The 27738-nt window shown below is 34.5% G+C and overlaps 1 protein-coding gene across 4 annotated transcripts in view; it reads left to right on the top strand.

The window, feature by feature from the left end:
* The window catches only part of LOC128871670 (uncharacterized protein ZK1073.1), a 126987-nt gene that overhangs the window by 45303 nt on the left and 53946 nt on the right, over positions 1-27738 (top strand). Inside the window, exon 1 of one of the 4 annotated variants that reach the window (XM_054113611.1) lies at positions 11605-12405. The exons of the other annotated variants lie outside the window; for them this stretch is intronic. Within the exon in view, the coding sequence (XP_053969586.1) occupies positions 12322-12405 (84 nt within the window). The 5' untranslated portion in view covers positions 11605-12321. Of the gene's footprint in view, positions 1-11604; positions 12406-27738 lie in introns of those variants that run through there. 4 annotated transcript variants of the gene reach the window in all.

Genomic DNA, 27738 nt, shown 5'->3' with positions numbered 1-27738 from the left:
GCTTTTTCATGGCAGAAATACACTCGGAGGTCTGCCATTGCCTGCCGAGGGGCGACCGCTATTAGAAAAATGTTTTTCTTAATTTTGGTGTTTCACCGAGATTCAAACCTACGTTCTCTCTGTTAATTCCGAATGGTATTCACGCACCAACCCATTCGGCTACGGCGGCCGCACCAACTGTTATGCTTTCTTAAAATAATATTCAAAAAGTCGCTTTAAAATTGTTCGCCCTTTCTAAAAATTCGTTTGATTTCAACATCTTGGAGTGATGCTCCCCAATTGTTGCGAAATTAATAGTCGTGCGCGGATTACTCATTAATCTACACTGGTCTTCCATTAAAACGGGGGTTGGTATCATCACCGGGCACTGCCTAATGGGAACACATGAGAAATGAGCTCTGTCGCCGATGCAGGAACCAGGTGGAGGTGCAGGTGGATAGCGTTGAACACTTCCTCTGTTACTGCCTTATCGTTGCTTAAACTCTTAATTCTTTAGATACTTAGGCAGACTTTGAATGTGCATTAAGCCACGGTATTTAATCGTTTATCCGAAAGATGAAGTAGTTTCACCACATTAGGAGTTGGAGTGAGAGCTTGAGCCCAAACCAGTGGTAGCACAACCAACTCTATTGTACGTTTATTAAGGAAACAGGCACTGGTTAAGTAGTTGTGAACAGTGGAGAGTACAAAAAATCCTAAGCTCGAAGTGCGAGCCTCGATTTTACCCTATTCTATAGATTTTTTGCCTATTTTTTATCGTTTAACTAATATATTTTGATTCTGAAGAATATGTTTTTTTTAACAAATGTATTTAATTTGAGGTTTAAAATGCGGTTCCTTAACACCAAAAATACAGGTTGGATAATGGATTTTATCTTTAATTGCGCTACATGAAGCTAAATAGATGCCGTTTGCTGCGCCATTTGTTTGACTTGACACTGCTGATATATGTGGGTAAATCACCACTATAAGGAAGTAACACCATCACTTGAATATACATTTGTATATTTCACAGTATGTTGTGAAGTCATATTCATTCCATTTATATTAGGCAAACAAAAGAAGCAATCAGATTCGTGGTCTACAGGTTCAATTTAAATCACGGGTTTTCTCAAAGCCATACTTCGTCCTTTACAACAAATATGAAGTCCCCAATTTCTATATTAATGAGCCACAGAGTGCTCAAAATAATCCACATAACATTGCTTCACCAGTTCAGTGAAATTTCGCCGCTGACTTTTGAAAGTCCGTTCACCAAAAACGTAGATAACTGTAAGGATGATTGAAACACTTCCTTTACATGCTGAGAGACTTTCGAATACTTATATTATATGGAAGAAAATTCTCAGCATTCTAAGCAAAAAAGTACTAAAAATCAACTTACACTTTTATTACACTAAAATTGAATGGACAATAAAACTGCATACCTCGAAATTTCCTAGAATTAAATTTCTGATTAAAAATTTGAACATTTCGATGACAATTTTTTAAATTTCTTAAATTGTTGTGAATTTTATACAAAGTTTGGAGCTTTGATTTATAAGAATTTCGTTACACAATTGGCTATGTTTTTATAAAAAATTAACGAAAACGAGTTTAACATGAAAAATATTGCGAATATTATACAAAGTTAAGGGAACCGTAGTTAAGGCCGCCGTAGCCGAATGAGTTGGTGCCTGACTAGCATTCGGAATTCAGAGAGAAACACCAAAATGAAGAAAAAGTTTTTTTGTAATAGCGATCGCCACTCGGCAGGCAATGGCAAACCTCCGAGTGTATTTCTGCCATGAAAAAGCTCCTCATAAAAATTTTTAATAATTATTGAAAAAAAATAATTTCGGTTTTATAATGAGTTTATGTAAAATAATAATTAGCAAACAGAATCCATGAGACAAAAACCTTGTCGATCAGTGTAATTTATAAATGTACTAATAAAATAGAAAGCAATGAGTTTTACTAGGCTTTATACATCGACATTTTTGCATTAGTCAAGCATAAACTTTACTTTATACACTACTTAAATTTTTTCATATCTTTTATTATTTATTAAAAAAACATGCGTCCATTATCAGCGCAAATTACTGTAACTAGTCTCTGCAACTATGGCCTTTAGCGACATTGTGATTATTCGCTATTTGTCGGCGTCACTAATGGCGCAGGTTGCAACCACCTGCAATGTGTCGACTGGGGTCAAGTCAGTGAGCATGGAATTCTGAGCTCATCTGAAACAGCTTTGAGCGTATACAAGAATATATGTAAACAGAGATACAAAAAAAAGCGGTGGCAGAGAGAGAGAGAGAGAGTGAGAGATATGAGTGTGCGAAAGCTTTTCAAGTTCAAGGGGAAGGAAATGAGAGATAAAAATAAACCCAAGTTTTAAAGGTTGATTTCAAGTGGCTGGTTGGCATGCCTATGCTTTTGATATACATATGCATACATATACTTATATTATAGTGTATAGTATGGGACTTGTGTATAGGTTGTAGATGTTAAATGAAAAAGTTTGCTCAAATAAGCACTACAGTGCCTTGTAGGAGTACAAAAACCATGATTCAAAAAAGTAAGGTAGAACAGTTTGGAGGCACTTTTAGCAGTTTTGACATTTGTAAACCTAATTTTTTGTTTCTTTGTTAAATATCCTTTTATACATAGTAAGTAAAAACTCTTCTACTGTTTTTTTTTTAATTAAGTATAAAAAATATTTTTTTATTTATTTAATTATTCTATGCATAGTTCAATAATAGTGTTTTGATTATTTAATTATTCTATGCTTTAAAGTCGTGTAAAATTCAGATAAAACATGATAATATTTAGATTTCACTTTAAACTTGTACTTTATTCAATATTCAGTGCACTATAAAACTGCATACTGGACATGTCTTTGGAAATTCTGATTAAAAATTTTTTAAGAGAATTTATTAATTTTTTTTTAATTTATAGGGGAAAATGGGGAGTTGTGAGACACAGGGAGTTGTGAGACATTGTTACCTTTCGGCATTATTCATTTGTTTACATTCGATTTTAAGTGTCAACAAGTGTTCTCGATGCGATCTTACTTTTCAGCTAGCATTGATCATATTTACACGCATTCGACGCGTCTCTCCAGTTACTGTGTTTTGGAATTTCTCGGTAAGTTTTTTTCATCATTTGTTTTGCGATACATTCGATCAGATGTTGAAGCAAATTGCAAATGTTAATATATACAAATTATTATTTGTCCTATTAGCTTTGAGTTTACACATTCACTTGGGCATGAACGTTCGATGTGTTTATGACTACGCGGCCATTTATAAAAAAAACGATTTGGGGAGTTGTAAGACAACAAATGTGGGGAGTTGTGAGACACCGTTTTTTTCGACGTTTGAACGCATCTTGCATAAGTACCTCGCAATATTCATGCATTGTTTGTACATATATCATGAAATTTTTGGTTAAATTTGAGTTTTTATTGTTTTTCCGCTGTGCAATGCCGAAAAAGTTAAGCAGAAACAATTCCATTTATTGCAATGTATGCGATCGAGCTGTGCACCTAAAGTGTGCCAAGTTACGAACTGGTTATTAAACATGTTCTCACTGCGAATCATCAGATTGATGGCATTGCATTTTTTATACACTTTTTTATAACAATTGTCTTTTCTTTTTTATTTTTCATCTTAATAAAGAACTAACAACTAAAATAAGTCATTTTTATTGATTTAAACCATGGTGTCTCACAACTCCCCACATTTTTGTATTTTGTATATTATTATATTTTATATTATTATATACAATTTTAATTTTAAGGAAAATTGTAGTTTTGCTAAATAGGTCATACCAATAGCTGCCAGTATTCATTGACTAAAGATTCCATCATTGACATATGCAGAATATTAAGATTTTGAGTAATACGGGTCCAAAAACAAAACCCGTCTCACAACTCCCCATTCTCCCTTATTTATTTATTTTTTATTTATATTTAATAATTTCGAAATCTGGATTTAGATGATCTTTGTAGGAAAATTAACTATATTTTCATTAAAAAATTATTGACACATAAAAACAAATAAATTATCAAAACCTGTTAATAAGCCCTGGTGTCACAGTTATTTAACGTACTTTACTTGCCCTAACCACTACTAATTCGCACCTCTACGATTTCTTGCCATATACACCCCGTTAGAAAATTATAAGGACACCATTCTTTTTTATAAAAATGTAGTATACCTATAATACAACAAAAACCATATAACGCCAATTGTCATTTTTGTACAAAATGTTTCAAACTTTCATTAAAACTTTCAACTTCTTAATCAGAATTTTTTTGGATAAGCAGTTTTATAGTCCTTTTAATTTTAGTGCAGGTTTCAAGTGATATCAGAATACGTTGCCACGATAGTCGTTTCTTTGTAATAGGAACGACTCGGATTTATATCCGGCCAATCACTTTCACTTCGGCAGTATTCCCGTATACAAGTATGCGTAGAGTTGGGTATTTCCCGAGAAAATCCCAATCTCGAGAATCGGGATTTCCCGAAATAACGAAAATTTCAATTCTCGAGATGCGGGATTTCCCGAAAATAATTTTTGAGATTACTCGAGAATTCTCGAAAATTCGGGAAAAATTCCAAAAAATTTAAAAAAAAAAATCTAAAACCAGTGTAAGAGCAATGAATTTCATAAAATATTATTTTTATTTATTTTTATTAAAGTATAAATTACATAAAAAAATATTTGAAAATATTACTATTTCAATTATTGCAAACAAAAAAGTGAAACAAAAATAATTACAAAAAATTCAAAACAAAAATAATTCAATATTATACTTATTAAAATAGGGGAAAAAAGTGATTGTAAACATTATTTCCCAAAATGGTGTTTTAAAAAACACAGACTGTCAATGGCTTCGTCTGACAATCGCGTACGCTTTTTGGACACAAAATTACCCGCTGTAGAAAAATTCCTCTCATTTTGAGTCGATGTTGGCTTAACAGTGTTAAAGGCCCTGATCAGTCTTTCAACATTTTGTGTTTTCTCTCCAGTTTTTTCATATAGTTTTAGCTCGTTTCTAAGCGACGAAAACATCTGGTTCGCCGCATGCTGCGCAATGTCTGCTTTCGGTTTTGAGCATTGCTGAACGTATTTTTCAAGCTGTTTCGCTATATCTTCTTCATCGACGTTGTTGGTTGCAAATACGTCATCATCGTCAGAACTAGACACTGCTTGGTCTTCTTGAATGCTCGTAGAAAATAGACGAACCAAGTAGTTTTCGGCTTTTTTTATCAATTTTGTTTAAGAACAGGTGTGGAAAAATTCAGATTTGTCACTAGAGCTGTTAACTGGATCGTGTAAATATTTAAAGGCCGATAACAAACGGCTAGATCTACGAGCTGTTAAGTTTTTTTTTAGGCTGGATAAGAATTCATTGCCCAATTCGGTGTGCTGATTCTCCAATTTTGTGAACAAAAATTTGAGAATAGAATCCGCAGCAAGTAAGTTCACATTTTGGCGACTAAGTGCTTCTACAGCAACACGTTTAGGTTTAAGAGCATTTATGATATCCTCGCAATACTTTTCTTCTGCGTCAGTAGTGGCCATAAAATTTAAATTAAGAGTGTCGAGCGCCTTACGAACATGCTTGCTGATGCAAATGTATCTGGCCAGCATAGTTTCCAGGCTATTCCAACGTGTTTTGCAATCCAACAGCAAGAAAAGCTCTTTCTTCTCGACCTCTTTAACATAATTCTGCAAGATGGCATTCCGTACAGGCGAGTTCTTGAATTTCAAAACTATCTTGCGAACCTCTTTTACGATTTCAAATGCAGACTTTATAGTGACCGTCTTGTCAGCAACAAATACGATATTGTCGTCCTCGTCATCGGAAGCGTTTTCCGCATTAATGTCGGAAAATGAAGTACTGGCTGCATTGTTTTCATTTTCATCGGAGCCTCTATCATCCGAATCGTCTCCATCGCTTACGTCACTATCGTATATCCTGTTTGCGACTTTTCGTTTCTGGTACATTACCTCCATGACCGCCAAATGTATGCCGTGATTGTAGCAAATCTGTTGATCCGCTGGTGATAGTCTCCCAAATTTGATCATGACACTGGCACCATCACTTGTAATAGCCACGATGCCGGACTGTAGTTTTATATTGAAGTCTGAAAGCTTTGCATTTACGAGCTCATATACTTTTTCAGCGGGACATGATTCCTGAATGCGAACCAGGCCAAGGTTGTCAGATTGTCCATCGTCATAATATATATGGATGTTCATGTAACGTCGGTTTCGCACGCTTGCCCACTCGTCGATGCTCAAGCTGAACTTACGCTGTGCAGATTTAAAATTTTCAATTTTGATCTTCAAATCGCTTTTTATTTTTGTGCAGTACTTCATAACCAAACCCAGAACAGCTTTGTGACACTTTGGAAGATGAAATCCTAAGCGGCTGATACTATTACGAATGAACTCACTTTTTGTTATCCATCTTCTTCAGCCAATTTTGCAACAATTTGTTCAAGCGATTCAGGCGAGGAAGAAGTATTGAAAAAGTTGTGAAGAGTTCGGGTCTTCTTGGCTGGTGGCTGTTCTTTTGGAGCCTCATGTTCCCTTCGCTTCATGTTGTGTATCCTCTCCATGTGACGGTGAAGTCCAGATGTTGACGATGACTTGCATTTAATGATTTTATTGCATTTCAAATATGTTGCTTCGTCGTCAAATCGCTTGAAAAGCTGCCACACTTGGTCGTATTCGTATTCTGAACTCATGATTTTTAATGCTAAAAATTCAAAATTTGTTTTAAATTTTGTTTTTTAAAGGAAGTAACTAACCGGTACTCACAGTCAACGATACGTCGATTCAAAACTTAAAAATAAGTAATATTTGGACCACAAAATATTTTATTATACGGTGTATAATTTATACTTAATCAGGTACCACAAAATGAAATGCACCCGCTCACTACAAAAAATAAATTTACAAACGTCGTCTGTGCAGTCTGCGAACAAATTGAAATTGCTTGACTATTTTCAAAGCATTTCTAATTGCTTAACTGCTGCTACGTAAAACTAAACTTCATTAGCTTGATGTTACAGTGCTTTCCCTCGACATAGCATAGCAACGCATCTAGCACTTACTCTGTAGTCACCCTAAAACAAAAAAAAACAAACAAACAAACAAATGGAACAGTTATACTGTTGTGGCTTTTCGCATAGCAATTGAAACTATGGTGTGAATTGTATGTGATTCTGCGAAACAGTATGTAGTGTGCGATTCCTTGTAACATAATGGCCGTTACAGTTTGGTGTTTCCAGGTATTAATCATATGTATGTGTATTCTTTTACTTTTGAAAGAATTGTTTTTTCTCTTAATATTTGACAACAAAAATTAAAAAAAAAAAAATGGATTTCTCGAGAAATCTTGAAACATTCTCGAGATTCGGGATTTCCCGAAATGCTAAAAATTTCAATTCTCGAGATTCGGGATGGAAAAATATCGAGAATTTCTCGAGAATTCCCGTCGGGAAATTCCCGAAACCCAACTCTAAGTATGCGTTATGATGAATGCTGAGAACAGACTATGTACAATTTATTTGTACTTAGATTTAAGCTTTTAGTTTGTAGTTTTACGCCAGCGCTGAAATATAACTAGTGGTTGTTGCTCTCGATGATCAAAAAATATACCGTTGTAGTAATAATACCTAGAATTTTACTGCCAAAATTTTGCTCAGTTTTTATTCATTATAAATTTTGTAAAGTAAGGTGAGATGCAAAATTTCGGGTTTTTGTGTTGCCCCTATGAGCCGTTAATTGATTTTATTATTATTCAATTTTATACCCTAACTTCTATTGTATTATTGCAGATTTTACAAAATTTATATTATTTTCAGTGCAATGTGAGGAAAATTTTCAAAAATTGAGGCTTAAGAAAAGGTTTAGCTCTCCAGGTCTGTCAATGAGCTTGGTTTTATTGTTGACGTTCTTGCCTTTGAAACATAGAAAGTTTCAGGCATTACAAAACGCTGTGCAGCTTCAGTGCGACATTTTTGTGAAACACTTTATCTAATACAATATAAGATAAAATACAGTGTATTTACTTTGATCTCTGCATAATTTATTTGTACACCGACATGTGTGAAAAAATTCCTACTAGGTGCTTTTCACTTGATATGTGGGCGTATGTTACCCTCAAAAATATACTTCACCTCCAACTTTAAAACTCTACACAATACGAGAGCTTTTAGCTTTTTGCTCGTACGCATTTCGCCGGGGGTAGTGAGACGCTTCCCACGCACTACGAAACGGAAACAGAAGGAAATGAATAAAATGGAGTAAAAACAAAACATCAAAAACAAATGCGTGTATATCAAATAAGTTTACAGGTGCGTGTGTGCGTGTGCGTATTAGCTAGAGGAGTATTACGCATAAAAGTATGCTATTAGGCGTGACACTGACATATTACAAAGTAGTGAGAGGAAGAATATAGTAAGTAGCAGAAGGCAGGCCAGCAGATGTATACGATTTCGTAGTTAATTTTTATTTTTTTCAACAGGCAATATGCGGACCTGTAGGAAAATTTATGCATTTAGTGAATTTTTAACGATGGTTTCTGCGTCTTACTTCCTTGAGTGGAAAAGTTGCTCAAATCGTATTGGGTTTGATGACGGAACGTGCATACGCCACGAATAGAAATACTTAATAAAGCAGTTGGCTCTCGCTCTGTCTTCGTCTGATATTTGATGTGGTGAGCTTGGCAGTTTGAAATGAGGAAATTTATAACCTCGAAAGCGACTGAAATTAATAAAAAGGAAAAGTTAAATCAATGGCTAGCGAAAGGCAATACTTAGAATTTCTTTAAATAGTACAGTGCACTCTCTATAACGTAAACACTGCATTAAGTAGGCCCATTTTATTTAGCATTGATATTTGCAAGGCTAGCAAGATATTTGTTTTATCCCCAATACATATGAAAATATGTTTTATATACATATGTAATATAATATGTGTGGTGGTATATGGATTAGGGAGGAGTGAAATTATTTAATAGCTTTCCTCAGACCTGATAGCAATATTTTTATCCCAGAAATAGGGTTGTAAAATATTATTTGCCTCACAGTATGTTAAGAGGTGTTCCCGAGTATATTAATTTTTGAGAACACGTTAAATTCTACCGTTTCATTTTCACTTTCCAAAATTATATACTTACATCAATGGCCACCGTAGCCGACTAGCTTGGTGAGTGAATACCTTTCGGCAGTGCACGGGTTCCCTGCTTCGAGCATGGAACACCAAACGATAGAAAAGTTTTTCCAATAGCAGTTGCACCGCAATCATTGGCAAACTTTCAAGCATATTTCTGCCATGAAAAAGCTCATCAAAAAGAGCCATCTGCCATTTGCGATATAAAACTCTAGGCATTTTCATTGGTAGAAAAAATCAAGATGCACAACACAAATAGGAGGAGGAGATCGCCCAAAAAAGGGCCAATAGCGCCAATTATATTCACTTTTGGTTGATTTAATTCACTGGTTGGTTTGAAAGGCTCTGAAAGTGTTCGATGCGGTACCAGCTGATGGTAGCAGAGGAAGAGGAAGACCTTCTCTACGTTGGAAAGATCAGGTGAAGGAGGAGTTGATTTCACTTGGTATGTCCAGCTTGCACCGGTTAGTACGAGAAAGAAATGGCTGGCGCGCTTTGTTAAACTCGGCAAAAATCGCTTAAGCGGTTATCGCGCCAATCAAGAAGAAGTATTTAGATTGATTACAAAGCATTTTCTGTCTTTCTTAAGTAACCTATAACGCTTTTCAGTAATGCATCAATATCAAATGACTTTTAATGACAAGTTTGGGTTGTGTGTAATAAACTGTGTAAAATTTCTCTTATTTTTCCAAATTTGACTAGGCTGGTGGCACCTCGAAACATTATTCTAAGAAGGTATTATTTTGGGATTCCAATTAATTCTTATAAAGGCGGCATTATTTCATTTTTATGCCATTACAAAAAAAAATTGTATTTCCATATATATTATCGATCCAGCTTAATGTTAATATATGGAATATTGACCAAAATTCATGTTTAGTAAAAACTTATTGTACAAGTAGTATAAATAATTATTTTGGTAATGCTAGGGAGATATAAATATTTTCTTTGCGTCACTGATTTTCAATTGACCGTAATGATTAAAGTTCTTGCAATTACAAAATTCAGAATACCAGAAAGCGAATGAAATACATTTGCGTTGGTTGCGGTTAATGTGTGAACATTTTCGTAAATGTTAACTCTTTTGGTTTTAATTAGTTCACGTTCTCGCGAGTGCACTGTATACATATTTTTGAAAGAGTTATTTTAACGAAAAACAGCGAAAATTTAGTTTTTCTCAAAATTTATTTCACACATTTCTACGATTTTCAATTGATTTTTGATTCAAGTCAGGTTTTTAAAAATCAAGAAATCTTCATTCAAAGCATAAAAAAGGCAGAATATGTAATATAATTTAGACAAAAACTACTTGTTGCCATTTTACGCTTACCTACGCATGTAGCATTCATTTCACTCTTTTTTTGAGTATTTTTGTTTCTTAATTAAATTTTTTTTTTTTAATTTTATTCACTGTCTTACCGAAAATTTAATTTTTAAAATTCAGTCTTCACCCCGCTCATTGCGCTCAATAACCTGCATAAAAATATTTGTGCCTAGTTGTGTGCACATTGAAAGGACTTACAGGTCATGTGATTACTTTAACGCTCCATTGCATATATATACACACACACACAAGCTTTTCCGCTCTAATAAGTGCACACATACACTGCTTATAAACTAATAATCAAAAAAATACAAAAAAATGCTTCCAGTTCAAATATTTCCCGTTGGGTTTAAATGCATCTCACATTTTTGTAGCATACTTTTAGCGCCCCACCACTAATGCGTACAAAACAAAAGTATCGGAATTTGTTTAGAAGCTCGAAAGTTTACGGTATCTACGTGCTATCAGAAGCTTGTGAGCGAGCAGGTTGAGTAAATAAAATACATATTCAGATGGCAAAGCAAGGTTTGGAAAGACGATGAGTGAAGGAATTAGGGAAGCTGACAAATTAAAAGAGCTCAGGAATTTACTAGCGTCTGCATTAGTTGTATTCTAAAGCATTTTATTTCGTTTCAATAATCGCATTTCGTTTCAATAATCGAGCTGACACTGACACTCAAAGTTTTTGGGTTTCTGTTTCTGTTTTTACTTTTGTTGCTGTTGCTTTTGCTGTCACTATTACTGTTTGTCATCCCATTCATTCACTGAGGTCTCCAGCACTATTTATAAATTGCGCTACACTTTTTTTCTTCCATTTCTCCTTTACTCCTGTTTCCCTGCATCACAATTTAACAACGCAAAATATCTGCTTGTTTGCCCCTTTTTCCCCATGGTTGAGAGCCAGAACAGTTGTGCAGACATTTAAAGAGCCTGAGAGCTGGGGAGCTGTGCAATTACCTACATACATACATACGTACTTGTATACATATATATAATATATACATACAAACAGACATATACGGTTGACTGCCTGGCTTAGTTCAGATGGCGCTCTGAAATGTAACGCCTGATAAGCGACTACCGTCAGTTGTTTTTGAGCATTCGTTAGATGTGCATGTTGACGCGCTTAGCAATCTTTGAAACCAATCTTAGAAATCATTGAATTGACAATTTAAATTCAAAATTGCATACTATTGACAGCAAAATAGCTTAAAAGTGAAATTTCAAAACCAAAAAAAAATTGTTGTAATTAACATCGAAAATATAGAAAAAGCAATAAAAAACTCCACCATAAATGGTGTATTTTGTTGTTGGATTTGTGTTACCTACATATGTATGCATGTAATTAAAGGAAATTTTTCCGGATACCGATAACCGAAATTCAAAACTATTGTCAAAAATTATATTTTTGTAGCTCAAAAAAATTAAATTAATATAATTAAAAGTGTTGTTTGAAAAACCAACATTCTTTTGAGATCTACGCTTGCCACACAGTTGTGTGCAGAATCGCAGCGAAGTGATTCGAAATTTTCTAAAACGCAATTACAGAAATTTCTGGCGCTATTAGCGCAAACTTTATTGAAGGCTTGAAATCTTTATTAATTTCAAATATTTACTAATTTTTCTAAAAAATACCAGCTAAAAAATTTTACACTGTAAAATACTCGTAAAAAGTGAAAACTTAATACCCAATAAAAGCAATTAATTTCCAATTAAATTATAACATTCGACACGCAATCGGCAAACTTTCATTTTAATTGCGTAGTTTTACTGCGAATTACAAAATCTCGATTTCTCAAAAAGGAAAATCACTCGCAGCTATGGAAAAACACGTAACATCAAATAATGCTGCCGCTGTGCATCATCATCATCATCAACACGCCCATCAACCGGACAAGATAAGCGTAAGTCATAGGCGAAATGTACCTGCCATATACAAATTGCTGGTGCTATTAAGCAGCAAACATTCTGAAAATAAGGCTATTAGCCTACCTGTCTGCCTACGTACCCGCAGGCCATAGCCGACCAACTACCGCCTTCAAACTCAAATAATTCGCTTCGCCCAGCAGTTAGCCTGCAACTACTTAAACAACAAGCCAAAATTATTTACCATCGCCTCGCCTGAGCAGCTTCCGTTCGCTTAGACACCTCTTTGCTTACCTTTTCTCACACCGCTCATCGCGCTCAATATCCTGCATACTATTATTTATGCCTAGCTGTGGGCACATTGAAAGGACTTACAGGTCATGTGGCTACTTTAACGCTCCATTGCTTATGCACACACACAAATGCATACACGAACTTTTCCGCTCAAATTAGTGAATACATACACAGCTTATAAGCAATCTGATCACAGTTTGCCTGCATCTTTGCTTAATGCGCGCATTTATGAATCTGAATCTGTGTGTTTCTGCTGCTTTAGCAGGTTTTTTCTCTTCTGCCTTGATTACCTTCTTAAATAACGAAATGGTTTAATTTTTCAGCTTTTTAAGGTTTTTAAGCAAAAAAAAAATTATTTAGTTTTTTTAAATCAGATTTTTTATTTGGGTATCGAGCCAAAAATATGTTCTTACAATCACACTGAGTGGATGCCCAGGCAGATAACTGCGAGCATTTTGAGGAAGGGCTCACACGAATATCCATTTTTATATGTGCGGTGCTCATTAAAGTTATGAAAAGATTTAATAGATAATTTATTCACATACATTTATATCACAGTCTGCTAATACTGCTGCTCCCAATATGAGAAATTCTAATTTCATTTGGCCAAGACTTTGAAAAACATTTATAGCTTTAATTTTTTAGTATATAATAATAAAATAAAGTATTTATTTCAGTATATGGACAATAATTCTTACAGACTAGTAGATATTATAAAGTAGTTTGGGGTAAAAGAAGTGCATTATTTTCTCGGTAGACGAAAAGCTTCTTTTGTCATGGAGATATCAGAGGCGATACTTTCGGATAAAATATTAAGTTCTGTCATAGATCTCACCAAGGAAACATTTTCTGCAAATCTTGCTTTGACTTTTGCTAAATAAAGTGGACAAAAGACTTGAAGAAAAGAAAAAATTAGAAAATGAGACTTGAGATGTATCCTTTCCCAAGGATAAGGCCACAGAGGCACATTTTGAATAACAGCAAACATTAGTTGAGGAAAAAAAAACATCGGTTAACAGAAAAAGATTTAAATGTTCCCAAGTGGAATAATAAAGGAATGAACAAAAAAAACTCTGCAACTAAAAGTTTTTCAGCAAGAATCTTGTTTTCAAAACAAAATGAAACAAAGAAGAATTAAATGAAATTCATTAAAATTTCTTTGTATAAGAAATAATAAGGTTTGACAATTATGAATGAAAAATGATAAAGGACAGATGTTCACCACGGTTAGAAACGTTGATTCTTTGATAAAAATGTTCTTTCTTCTTCGTTAATTTGAGATTTAAGGCTGAAAGCGAATCGATTGGTCCGTAGGGACTCTAGTCCTAAAAAATAAGCCAGTTCTGTTGAAGTGCAAGGGCGCCCAATTAACAACTGAATTTCGTAAAATTTTGCGAACGCAAATTTTTTTTGCGAGGAATTTTTTGTTTCAGTGGCTATCTAATAGCTTAATAGAAAACTGGACCTTATTCTTTCCTCCTGTCACTAAGCAGAGGGGACTGTAGGCAGGTGGTTGGACTGATTACGGGCTACTTTCTATGGGCAAAGCACATGGACAGTGTGCACTGTCGGAGATGTCCACCTTATCTCCGACAGTGCACTCTGCCCAGCATGTAGAGAGGAGGATGTGACTGCGGACTACTATCTGTGCGTCTGCCCTGCCTTCGCTTGAATCAGGCTTGAGGTCTTTGGCACTGATGTGTTAAGAAGCGACCACCTTGGCTCCTTGGCACCGCAAGATCTACTCAGATTTCTTCGGCGATCGAGTAGATTTAAAGAAAATTAAAAAGAAAACCCGAGTGCAGACAATGTAATTAATTGTGTCTGAGTGCTATACTTGCTAGTCTGTCCCAACAAAAAAAAAATCCTATAGTCCTGGTAGCTGGTGCAATGATTTAAATTTTTATTAATTCATAAGCAATAATAATAATAATAAATTGTATACAGTTGGTGCCCACATCCTTTCGTTAAATGTTTGTGTGAGCTTCGCGTCCATTTTGTTTTATGCGTCTAATTGTTATCCTGCAAGTGGAAGGACTTTTATAGTTTTAAACTGCCTCTAGGTTAACTGATAAAGCTGATAACTTTAAAGCAGCTTTTTCGTTGCAATACTCCACTCGGCGACACACCACTGCCTGCTGAAGGTTGACCTTTATTAGAAAACCCTTTTCCCTTCACTTGATGTCTGTCCCATATCTGCGGTAAGTAACGAGCACGGGATCAACCAAATAGTTTAGTTACAACCAAACCCACTACGATACGCTGGTTGCCATCTGAATCTTATTATAAATGAAATACCTGAATGCATAAGTAGGTGGTTTGGCAATTATTTTCTAAAAATTTCATACAGAAGTACGTGACTAGCGCTCACACTCTCTGCAGCAGATATCCTTATGTACATATTTCTTAGAAATATTTTCTTCGCCTTATTTTCATCCATCATCATTTATCATTTGCTGTCAAGCTCTAAGGCGTTTATCAATTTGTTATTTTTTATTTGTAAAATATTTTGTGTGTTGATCTGAGTTATCCATCGGTTTCACGTTGATCGGGTTAGCTCGTCATTGAATTGAGTTTGGAATATTCACAGAGAAGCAGACAGAAAATAAGAAAAACATTTTCACCTGCAGATAAAATTTCCAAACGTGCTTGGCAGCTTTAATAAACAGAAGTGAAAATTAATTGAGAAAGTTGCTGAAGAAAGTTTTCGATTCTAAGAATTTGTATATTAGAAAAATAATAAAAACAAATAAAATAGGACTAATTAATAATAAAAGTACTACAAACAGAAGAGATCAATTGAAATGGGTATACAGGCGTATAATTATGTTTTAGGCAGTTACCTAAATACTTTAGATAGATTCGACATTTCATCGCCCATTACCTTAGACGAGCTGCTAATAGCTGCATACTAACACACTTACGCGTATGTGCTCGCATGTACTTCTATGGGAAAAAATAAAAAAAATTACTTCCTCTTGATTTGAATTTCAATTTATTTCCCTTCATTGATTTCGTCAATCGAAATAAATTCTTTTCATTACACTGGTTTCCATTAGCTTTATTTACAAAAGTGTCCGTTACGCTCCACAATTTTGGCATCCATTTCAATTAAGGCTGTGAAAAGTAACAACACACAAAAGTCCACCTGTTTCATGCTCAGAGCTACTTTTAATTTAGTTTGTCTGCTTCAGTTCCCTTAAATTTTCCCACCATTCACTCCTCCTTCTCCGCAAGCATTTCCCAAAAATTCTAATATACTTTACTCTTAACTAACGTTATACCGTTATACTTTGTAATTGTTCGGCAAGAGCATGGCAGTGCCCCTTCTAAAACAATCAACAACACCGCAGGGTTTCTCCGCCCTCATTTTGTATTCGGAAGTCATGCCTTTCTCTATCCGAGCAATTGTTTATTCGTTTACGCAACAGCTTTTTGTTTCAGATGATTTTATTCCAAATATCTAAAGGCTATGCATTTGGCTTCCTTTCTTTTCCTTCTATATGTTTGTATACTTAGTAAGTGATTATTATTGAGTAAAAAGTTGTGGTTACTTAGCTTTTATTGGTTTTGTTTGTTAATTTGATCACATTTTATGGCCTACGGAAGGCATTAGAGTAAAGTACTTTGATTGATTTAACATTTTGACACAATAATATTGTACTTACATGAGTATGTAGAAGTATATACAAATATATTGCATACAAACATATGTAGTATACTTATATATAGTATACAAGTTGGCGCAAAATTAATCGAATCATTGGAAGATTTATAATTTTTGCAAATGGCGTTCCACGTCAATCATATGTGATAGTTGTGAAGCAAGCAGTTGCAGGATAAAAACAGACGAGCAAAGGGGGGCGTAAAAGTAAAAATAAATATTTTCATCACTCAAAATCCATTTTATTTATTTGATAAAAAAGTTGCTCTGGATGAATAATTTTGCGCCATTTTTAATACCTCTGATGGAAATCAATTCAAAGGTTCTTTCGATCCGTTTTTTTTACGCAACAACTTTGACTATTTAACTCAATCCTTACAATAGTTTCAGAGTCCGTTGTGATCAGAAGTCGCAGCCAGATTTTTTTTTATTGGTTGGTTCTTTAGGTAAGTTATATATAAAATGAGAGTTTAATTAGAAAGTTATATGAAAGTTCAGGTATTTTCTTAGAAAAGTCAAAATATGATTACTACTAAAAAACAAAATATAAAAGCTCCAAAAATATAAAAATAAAACCCAATCAGAGTCCTGAGCTCGATGATGATGCACTAGAAACTGGTTGAAGAATATCTGACGAGGTGATTGGAATCCCGTTAACAACCTGCGGTCTGCTCTTGGAGAGGTGGCCTTCGCGTCAACTCAGTCAGCGCTGTACAAGTACACCAACTTGTAAAGTAGCGAAATCTTTTTGGCCACGAGTGGATCGGAGGGGCTCGAGAGATCTGCTGAATTTAACTATATCTCAGCTGTCGAATTGCGTGGGTGCCCTTACCAGACATTGGCCGCGACGTATACATGCTGTGAGACTCGGCATCACTTCGAGTTCTTTTTGCGTCAGTTTTAAGGAGGATGAGGTGGAATCAGCTCAGTACCTTCTCTTTAGCTGGCCTGCCTTCCCAGGGCTAAGACGTAAGTATATTTGCTACGCCTGCTGATATAGCAGGCATTGTTATTAAAAACTTGATGAATTTCATCAGCAGTATGAAGCGGCTAACGCCACCATAAGTCAGTCATCGTTCGGTCGTCTTCAACAAATACATATCCCCCTCTCCTCCTTCTTTTCTTCCCAGCCTTATCTCCTTTACAATGGCTTCACCAAGGGCAAATTTTTGATTTTTGTCCAAGTGTGCAATCTCTATGGGCAGCATTTCAACCTAAATCTAACCTCAGCTATCTATGAAGCCCGCGACATAACGATAAAATATTAAATAAATCAAAATAAAAAAATATCAAACTGCAAACCCAAAAAATTTGCTAAAAATCTGTGAACTTAATGGGAAATGGGGGAATGCGTACAAAATTCACACAAAGTTTTAAACTCGGATTTAAGTAATTTTTCTGGAATTATATTGTATTAAAAAAATTTGTCAAAACTTATCAATATGTTAGAGAAAAAAAATAAAAATAAAATATTTTAAATTAATTAAAAATTTTTTTTGTCAAAACTTTCCAATATATGTATAATATAAAAAAGTATATTTAAAATAAAAACAAAAACAAATTTTATTTAAAATTAATTCGTCAAAAAACAGTTTTTTTAAAAAATTAAAAAAAACACCAAACACTTTTTTTTGTCAAAACTTATCAATATGTTAGAGAAAGATATATATTTTTATAAAGAAATATTGAAAATTACTTAAAAAAATTAAAAATTAATTTACACTTTTTTTTTAAATATATTAAAAATTAACTTAAAAACAATTTATTATTTTTTTGTCAAAGCTTATAAAAAATATATTTAAAATTACTTTGAAAACAATTAATTTCTTTTTTTTTTTTTTTAAATAATAAAAATTAGTTAAAAAAACAATTTTTTTTTTGTCAGAACTTATCAATATTTGGTGGACCGTAATCATTATTTCACTCACTGTATTCTTCTTCTCGACTGTCAAGATAACCACCTAAGCATTTTTCCGTCTAGTTCAACAGAGCTCGACAGTTGTTTCCCCTTCCTGCTGACTGGCGCCAATTCGACACACAATATGAAGCCAAGTCCATCCCCACTTGATCTTTACCAAACAAAGGGGGCTTTCCTCTTCCATCAGCATGTATGTACTTGTATACCACCACCAAAATATATGGTATTTATATATATAAGTGAAATCTATATCGTATTTACAACGACCACAAATGTTCGAAATCATTTGCCTGAGCATAGAAAGATAGACATTACAAAAATAAATACATACATACATACGTATTCATGGATTCATGTTTAGCCAAATGGTATATGCAGATGTGTATGCATGCAAGTTTGGTTTTATTTGAATCTATTAGTCCAACAGGGCATTACATTTTATTCTCTATTTTGTATGCACGCGTATATCTGTATGCTTACATATATGTATGTATATGTAAATATATGTCGCTTATTTTTGTCCACAGTCAAATAATAGATGTCATCAATTAAGCGCCAACCGCTCAAATGACTTAGAAACAACAAAATAGCTTGAGTTGCATAATTTATCTGCAAGTTACACATCCATTTATTGCCATCATTTATTATTGCTTCTTTAAAGACACAGGATGCGTATTGAATTTATTTTGCGTAGCACAAAAATTATAATTTTCAAAACAAAAAAAATATTATGAAATTTTCACTGAATTAAAAATCGTCGGAGCTTCTCTGACTACTTTGACTTGTGAAGTCGTCGATTCCAATATAACCTTAATAAAAAATATTCCAAAGTATGGATCATGAAGTCCGATACTCCCAAGTAATTTCGATTAAGATTAGGCTCAATACACTCGACTCATCTAATCTAAGTCCCAATGTTTTGACACTCAACAAGCGGCAAGACTAAGTTAATGCCAAAACTCACAAACTTCGGGGTACGGTACACTAGACAGGGCTAGTTTACTAGGGCTAGGGTGTTACCGCAGGTCCCATCCATGCAGACCCTGCTTGAGCCTGAACCACCTCCCAGGCATGTTATCGGATCGGACAGTGTACAGACAGACAATTAACGACATTCGTAGAAAAAGTATATTGGAAAATCGTGGAGTGACTAAAACAGATTTAGTAGAAGCCCTAGGCATCTCATTGGGCAGTGTGAGCAATATTTTGACAGAAGTATTGGGTTTCAGAAAACTATGTGCCCAATGGGTGTCGCGTTCGCTAATAATGGAACAAAAAAACATTCGAATGTGACTTTCACTGCAACATTTAGGGCGTTTTTGGAAGGATAAAATGGATTTTGAGCGTGGATTCATCACTGTAGATAAGACTTGAGTCGAACACCATGACGCTAAATCAAAAGACGAGGCTAAAGAGTGGTATGAATCTGGCTTTTTGGCTTCGAAACAAATTCGCGTCGACAAATCGGCCAAAAAGGTGTAACAATATAACAAACCTTCAATTTTGTTTATAAACTTGTAATTTGATACCCAGTTTCGACATGGATCTAGTATAAGTCTGCACGAGATGGGCACAACAAGACAAATAACGCAAGTCAAGGATGGTACAATCGTTTTTGTCTACTGGTGGAAAAGCAAATTAGATTCGGGAAAAAAATCTGTCGGGATGCAGGTTGCCGGGGCACGAGTGGTCGGGAAATAGGATTCGGGAAACGAGACGGAAATTTGTTTTTGAACTACCTGCAAACTGGTAAAACCATAAATTCTGAATGTGATTGTAATCTTTTAGACCAGCTGACGAAAAGATTTTTTTTATTTCTTTTTAAATGGAATGTTTGACTTCAGATTTGTAGTCAGCGACACTAAATACCTTAGGAACACTGCACTTTTCATTATATCTTATCTTGGGTGTAGATAAGTTCCTATGTTCATTTTTTTCTCTACCCCCGTAGACATAAGTAAACCCCCTACTCTAAGGGTGCATGCGAACAATTTGGGTTTGGGCTTATTTCAAAGAGCAAAGTTCAATCTTCAATTACTGACAATAACGAAGATCGTAGCACGTCAGGGTTCTGCTCCACAATTTTTGAAAAATGGCCAAATACGCTATTTTTAGGGGTTTCAACCCCCTTTTTCTCGAAAACTTGACGTGATGGAAAATTTTTGAACTCGGATTCGTGCTTAGCGCGAAAATTCCCTTCGGGATCACTAGGTCCCATCTTATTCGCAAAACCGATGCAGGGCAGTGTAATCTAAGCCGGTGAGTTGAGCCGACATAAGATTGTTCATGAGTTACTTTATCAGTCATGATCAACTGTAATCGCATCTGCTCCGGTTTGGTCTGCAAACTAACACAAAATGCTGACGACTACTGAAAGTCAATCAATGCTTTCAATACATTTTATGCATTTGTTTGGTGTTTCCTGCCTTTGTTTCATATCTTTTAAGAATAATATAAGTAATCCGGGTCTCGAAAATTTAGGGTATTTTCAGGATTTTTTTACAATGAAAACCGATCTTTAAATTTTTTAGGCTTTTTATTTAACTCCTTTTACATATAATACAAATATTAAAACAACATTTTTTTTTACAATAATTTTAATAATTTAAAAAATGGCGCTAAAGTTGACCCTTGCGAAAAATTGGACTTGGACGGTGTTGTCCATTTTGGCTCTTCTGAAACACAAAAACCCAAAAAATATTAATCAGTATGACTGTAGCTATGTTCCGTACTAGAATAAAAAAAAATGTGGGACGGTTTTGAATTAGACAGTCTAAAATTCGGGTTCTTTTTTAGTTTTTAATAAAAAAAAAACGAAATAATTGAAATAATAATACGATTCTAGTACGGGCGATAGCCATTGATATTGTGAACAACAACAACAAATTTCAGACGGTTCGGTTGAATAGTTTTTTGACGAGACAACGTTTTATAATTCGATGGAGCCAGCTGCACGCACCAAAAAATGCGGCGTTACCTTGCTCTGAGAAGTTCCATTTAAGGCTTGAACTGCAAGCGAGAGCGCGGAACGAACGACAAAGAGGCACAATCGGCATCCGCGTTCGGCAACGTTCGACATCTGGCTCTCTCCTACTTGAGTAAGCGATGCGTCCGGACAGCTGCTATACAATAATACAAGACTAATTCAGAGCCTTTGGGAAACAACATACACACATACACATGCCTGTATGCACATATGTAAGTATGTGTATAACGAAAGATATAAGATTTTAGTGCTAATGAAAATTAGTTGGTTCTTATAAAATTTGATATTTTGAAAGTGTGAATTGAATTTTTTGCTCCTTTTAGGGTTATGCCAGAATATTAAATGCCCCTCTCTCAACTCTTCTTAAGATTGAAAACCTTTTTACACATTTTAAAAGGCGTTTGAATTTACTGAATGCGGATTAAAACCATAGAGGTGTAATCGTTTCTTCCAACAATCCTTAGTGTGACATAGGGCATCAAGAGGTGTATTCATTGTAAAAATAAGCCACAAAATACCAGAAAATACTAAAGAAACCATACTGACATTTTTAAAAAAAGAGTACCTTATCTAGTTACATAACCTCAAATATAGCATATAAGTCGTTCCCTTAACAAAATAGTCTCGCTTAACAAAAAAAAAACTCATAAATTAAATTGTATATAAGCATAACACATTTATTAAAAAAAAACGCACATTCTAATGACAATTTGTCACGCATACAAAATTCTCTAAGTGATTCAATAAAAATTTGGTGTTTCATTTTCTTAAAATGGGCTTTTTAGTGCGTTTTTATATCCAAAGCTCGGCTACACTGCAGTAGCGAGAGAGAGATTTGACTGCAGAAAGCAGAAGAACACCAACAACACCTGCAATCGCGGGCAATGCCACCAAATGTTAAAAAAAGTTAAGCTAAATAAAACTGAGTGAATTATTTAACTAATTATTAAAAAAATGTATATTTTACAAAATTATAAACATTACATTTTAATTAGAACAGGCTAGAAAAATGTCATGAAGAAAGAACTAAAACTCCGAGACTAAATAACAAAAAACAATGCTAAATCAAGTTACGAAAATGGTAATCTGGCCATGCTGGTGCTAAAATCAAGTAACTCGTTGTCAAATTCACTGAGAGCAAAGTAACGGGGCCACGATAGGTGCCATCTCCATATTATTTCCATCATGTGATGTACACAACTCTTTTTACAACATATTTCAATTTAATTTGCAATTAATAAATGTGCAATAAATTAAATAATTAAGTAACTAATTCAACAACAACTTTATTCAATTTACTTGCTGAAAGAAATAATGTCAATACAAAATGTATTATTATAAAATAATAAAATCAAAAATTAAATTTTAGCAGTCGAGTAGAAATTGAAACAAGAAATTTTATTCAAGTATTTTGTAAATTTAAAATGATTTTCTAAACGAAGAATTTTATGAAAAATTTTTCTAAATTGTTTCGAACGACAACTCATTTTGCAGAACCGCTATGTACATTGTAAAAAAGTTAACATAGTGGTATTTATGCGTACAAATAAATGTAACTTGATCAATTCCATTGCGATTCCATTTACCTCCTTCTCTATATCCATACAAAATATCTATGAAACAAATAAAATTAAAATTTTCTTTTGAAAAATGCAACCATTCCATCAGTATTTTCTTATGACGTTGTCACGTTCAACTAACGTCAGTAAATTGATTTCACAGACAACCTCTTTTTTTTTTGACCTTACCAGACCGAAAAAAGTAGTTTTGAGATAGTTGATTTTAAGGTTTTGAGAGTGGATGTTTTCCATTTTATTTTATTTCGGGGCGACGAATCTGATTCTACCTGCTAAAACGGTTGTAAAATGGAAAATACTAAGAATTTCCTTCCAAAAAATTGGCGTATATTCTTAAAAGTCTATACTTTCGAAATATCAAAAAAAATCGATTTTTTGAAAATTCTGAACAACCGGGACCGCTTAAAAACGCGGCTTCCAATACCCTCTTAAGCTTCATTAGAGAGTCTGAAGATGTCGCCTAAATAAGGGGTCAGCGACGAGATATGGTGATTCAAAAAAACTTGTGGGTCCCAGTGTCGCTTCATTTCTATGATACTCAATATTTTATTTTATCTTAAGTCCATAGTCAGTACCCTAGTTAGTCTAGCTAGGATAATTTTGTTAGTCTCTTGCCTGCAGCATTTATGCCAGGTTTAATAAAATCAACTTTATATTCAGCGCTAAAGTAGAGTCTCACTGAATAAAGAGTCTGACCGATTCTGTTAAGGGGAATTCCTTGCACCATATTTAGCTGCTTTTAACTTTTTTTTTCTTGTTTACTCCTTTCGGAAGCATAGGGCCTCGACAAGACTCTTCCATCGAACATTTTCGTTGGTGTTGTTTTTGCACCGTCCCATGAGGTGTCGGCATCTGCTAGGTCGCGCAGCATCGACCTTCTCCAAGTGTTTTTTGGTCGACCGCGGCCTCTGCTCCCTTGCGGGTTCAAGTTCAAGACCATTCTCGTGATGCTATCTGGTAGTTTTCTAAATGTGACCTATCCATTGCCACTTTCTACATTTGATCTGCCTAAGGAGGGGTTCATTTTAACTTAACTAACCTTAATTAGGAAGCTGCCCACATGCAAGCATCATTATCGATTTTAGCGCCAGTGTGGATTATATCTTAGAGTCGCAGCACCAAAGGCAGTCTTATAACGATATAACATTTTGGACGCCAGGCCAACTTCATATCCAAAATTATACAGCATAGGTGTTTATAGTTCATAAAATACCAATGGAGAGTGGTCCGTGGAGGACTCTGGTAACCTAATATTTCCACAATATTGCAAATTAATTCCTAAATTCAAATTAATTCCAACTTCTATATTTCAACAAAAAAAAACTATTGATATTGCGGTGGTCAGCGTCATAAATCAAACACATAATTAAGTCTTCAGTGTCACTTAATATAACACGCATCCATCATCTGTTCCAACCTCTCATTAATTTACTTTTTCTACTGGTATTTTTGCTTCTGCTTTTTCATCGGTGTCCAATGACCAAAGTTATGTGTTATTTGAGCACCAGCGCTGCGCTGCCAAAATCATTTTCTTTGACGTTTAAATAGCATGTGTGTATGTGTCCATGTATGTCAAGGGAATAGAGAGAATCGAAAATGTCGATACACATCTGTCTCCTTTATAAATAGTAAAAATAGTTCTTGGTATTGTGAATGTGCAAAAAAGAATATTTTGAAGATGTAAAAAGTTAAATTTTACTTGTAGATGCATATGTGTGTATGTAGGTGTGTATAAGTATATTAGTGAGTTGAAGAAAAAAAATAGTAAAAATACTACACTTACGTATTCGGGATGCTTGTCTTGTTTTAATAATATCGAGCTGTGGTGTGGCAATACAAAACATGACGGTATTATTAACTCAAAGATAGATGAAATTGAAATCTATTTACATATCTATATATGTATGTACATATGTGTATATGCAAGAAATAAAACTGTAGTACGGCGGGACCAATTTCGTTGAAATTTTTTGTGTGCATTTAAGGGGATCCCTGGATGGTTTTGGAGGCGCTGTGATGGCGTTCTATTATGGGCATCAAATGAAAGGTGTAACACCCCTTTCTATACATGTGAATTCTAAAATAAGGTTGCCCCAAATTTTTTCAATTAAGTTTTCCAAAATATGACGATAACTTTTAGCTCTGTAAAAACTGATACAATGCATTTTCACGTCGTCGCTGTTCGCTAACCGTCGAGTTTCGGGAAGGTCGTCTGAAATCTGTTGATCTGCCCGAAAATATTGGTGTTTTGCGCGAAAATTGTGCAACATCGTCATGTCATATACCGTGAGATTGAGGCATCCTTGGGCACTAGTAGACGAGCATCAATAAGATTTGGGAGACTGGAAAGAGCGCTTCAAAAATAGGTACCAAACGAATGCAAAATTGCTTTGATCTTCATGGAGTATATTTTGAAAAACAAGAAAAAAACATTTTCAATTAACTGTGTATTTTTTTTGTATTGTTAGACCAGAAATATAATTGAAATAAATATCACCTTCATCATTTATTAGCGTTACAGCCCGGGGTGAGGTTTGGTTGCCTCAGCAATCTTCCTTTATTCAACACGATCCAGCGCTAGAGATTTCTAATTTTTTCAGGCCCTCGGTGGCGTCTTGAGAAAGAAGAATTATAGTCCAGCTGAAGTCTCTGTGACCTACCGTCATCCATGCGGTTGATGTGACCTGCGGATCTGATGCGTTGGGGCTTGAAAAATCTAACCATACCTTTTTTCCGTTGCTGAGACTTGGCAGCTCCTTATTGTGCCAGATTTTGCACTCATATCTTCTTTTCGTATTAGGCCAATACTTTGTGCTCGAATATTCTTAGGCGTTCCTCGTCTGCAAGACTCGTGCTCCAAATTTCTGCGCCGATCCTGAGTTAAATAACACCTATTGCCAGTTAAAAGAAAAGGCTTGTCAGCTATAAATGTAATTTCGCATGCCGTTTTATCCTAAGGAGAGGTAAACTTTAAAGCCCTCAATCGTACTTTAAAGCACATCGTGCTCAATTTTCAGTTAAAAGCAGTACTAAAAATTTACAACAAAATATGACGATATAATAATTAGGAACAGCAAGTTCACACTGAATTTAAAATAGAAACAAATTTAGTTAAATTATTTTTTCCTAAGGGGTTACATCCGTCCAGCAGCACCAAAAATGCGCTAATAGGAAAACAGTTTTTAGATGAGATAACAATAGAAATAAATATAAAAAAACTGTATATTGTTTATTAGTACTTAAAATTTATAAAAAAAAAATTATTTTCATTTTTCTTTACAAAATTAGTATATAAAAAATCGCGACACCCAAAGAACAATGAAAAAAAAGTTGCTCCACGGTCTGCATCATTTCTCCTTGAAATGTTGATGGATCTATAAAACGTAAAAAAATTCTTGTAAAATAAAGTTGTAGTTATAGTCTGTCGAGTCGGATAATTGAATTTCGAAAAATTTTGCAATACACGTCATAAATGTCACTTTTCGATTATGTTTATAAAATTTTTTAATAAAAATCTCAGAAATCCTGTCCCGCAGACTATAGAGAACACATTTTCGAATTACCTGTGCGCATCAAACTCCCGTCGGGCAGTTACATTTTCTACCATAACTTTGTATCTATGAGGAATTTTTACAATCGACTTCCACAGAAATACGCCTAAAACTATAAGGAATAATAATTTGAAAATTCTAGACGTACGTCATAAAATTTAAGAATCGCGTCAGAAGTGTTAAAATTATGAAAAAAAATGAGCTCGCCTATAAGGCGGATTTTGAGTATAAACTCAAATTCTGAAGATGTTTTCCACAAAATGTGCCATATAGCATCCTAAGTTACACCACTTAATAAAATTTGTACCATAATGTAATTACTTGGGTATAAGATCCTGAAAGAAATCTGAAATAAAATGGGTAAGAAAAATATCCCCGTTTATTTGCGATCCTTATTGGGAAATGATTAAATATTTTTCTAATCAATGTCAATAACGGAGAAAGAAAAATACGACTATGTAATCAATACAGTGAAAAATGGTTCTAAAGAGTACAACACAAAAGTCAGACAACGTTAAACAACCAAACCCTTAGCAGTACAGAACAAAACAATCCGAACAACCCACCAAAATGAAGCAACATCAAAAAATAAAATTCTAGAGGGTCTTTGAAGATCGAGTTTACCCTTTAAATTCAAATTAAACAAATATTTCAATGAAGCATCATTATCTGCTATTTAACGTATATAATATTGAAATTTTCCAATTGCTGCCCGTGTGCACGATTGCAGATGTCAGTGAAATATTCAACGAAATTTAGGCAACTATCTATACAGGTGGCTCAAAACTCGATAATAAAGTAGGTGGGAGGGCCTATTCCGAAGAACTGAAGACAAAACAATCATTCCGCCTATAAGAGCACCGTAGTGAAGTTCAAGCAAAAGTCACCGCTATTAAGAAAGGACTTACAGCGATAAATACAAGACTTTTAACCACCAGGAATATCGACATTTATTCAAACAGCCAGGCAACCATAAAAACGCTAGATTTTAAAACGCACTCGTTAAAAACAGTCGTAGAATATTATAAACTCCTAAACGACTTATCCCAGTATTTCGATGTAAATCTTACTTGGGTGCCAGGTCATAGAAATATAGCAGAAAACTGTATAGCAGATGAACTTTCCAGAAAAGGTACAACCCAAACTACTCAATCGGATTAAACGTTAATAACCATGCACATAGCCACTTGTAAATTACTGATAGACAGAGAAATTCAAAATGGCAACGTAATATGCACCACTCTACAGACCAAGAAGAAATTAAAAAAGGACTAAACGAAAATGGCCACAAAGTACTTAACATTACTAATATAATACAAAGAACAACAAAAAAACCACTATCACTATTTTTCATCGAACTACAAGCAAGTTATAACAAAAA

This window comes from Anastrepha ludens, chromosome 2 (genome assembly GCF_028408465.1).
Source record: "Anastrepha ludens isolate Willacy chromosome 2, idAnaLude1.1, whole genome shotgun sequence".
In the NCBI taxonomy this organism is placed as follows: domain Eukaryota; kingdom Metazoa; phylum Arthropoda; class Insecta; order Diptera; family Tephritidae; genus Anastrepha; species Anastrepha ludens.
The sequence above is the reverse complement of the archived record's forward strand: the minus strand, read 5'-3'. Positions and strand labels throughout refer to the sequence as shown.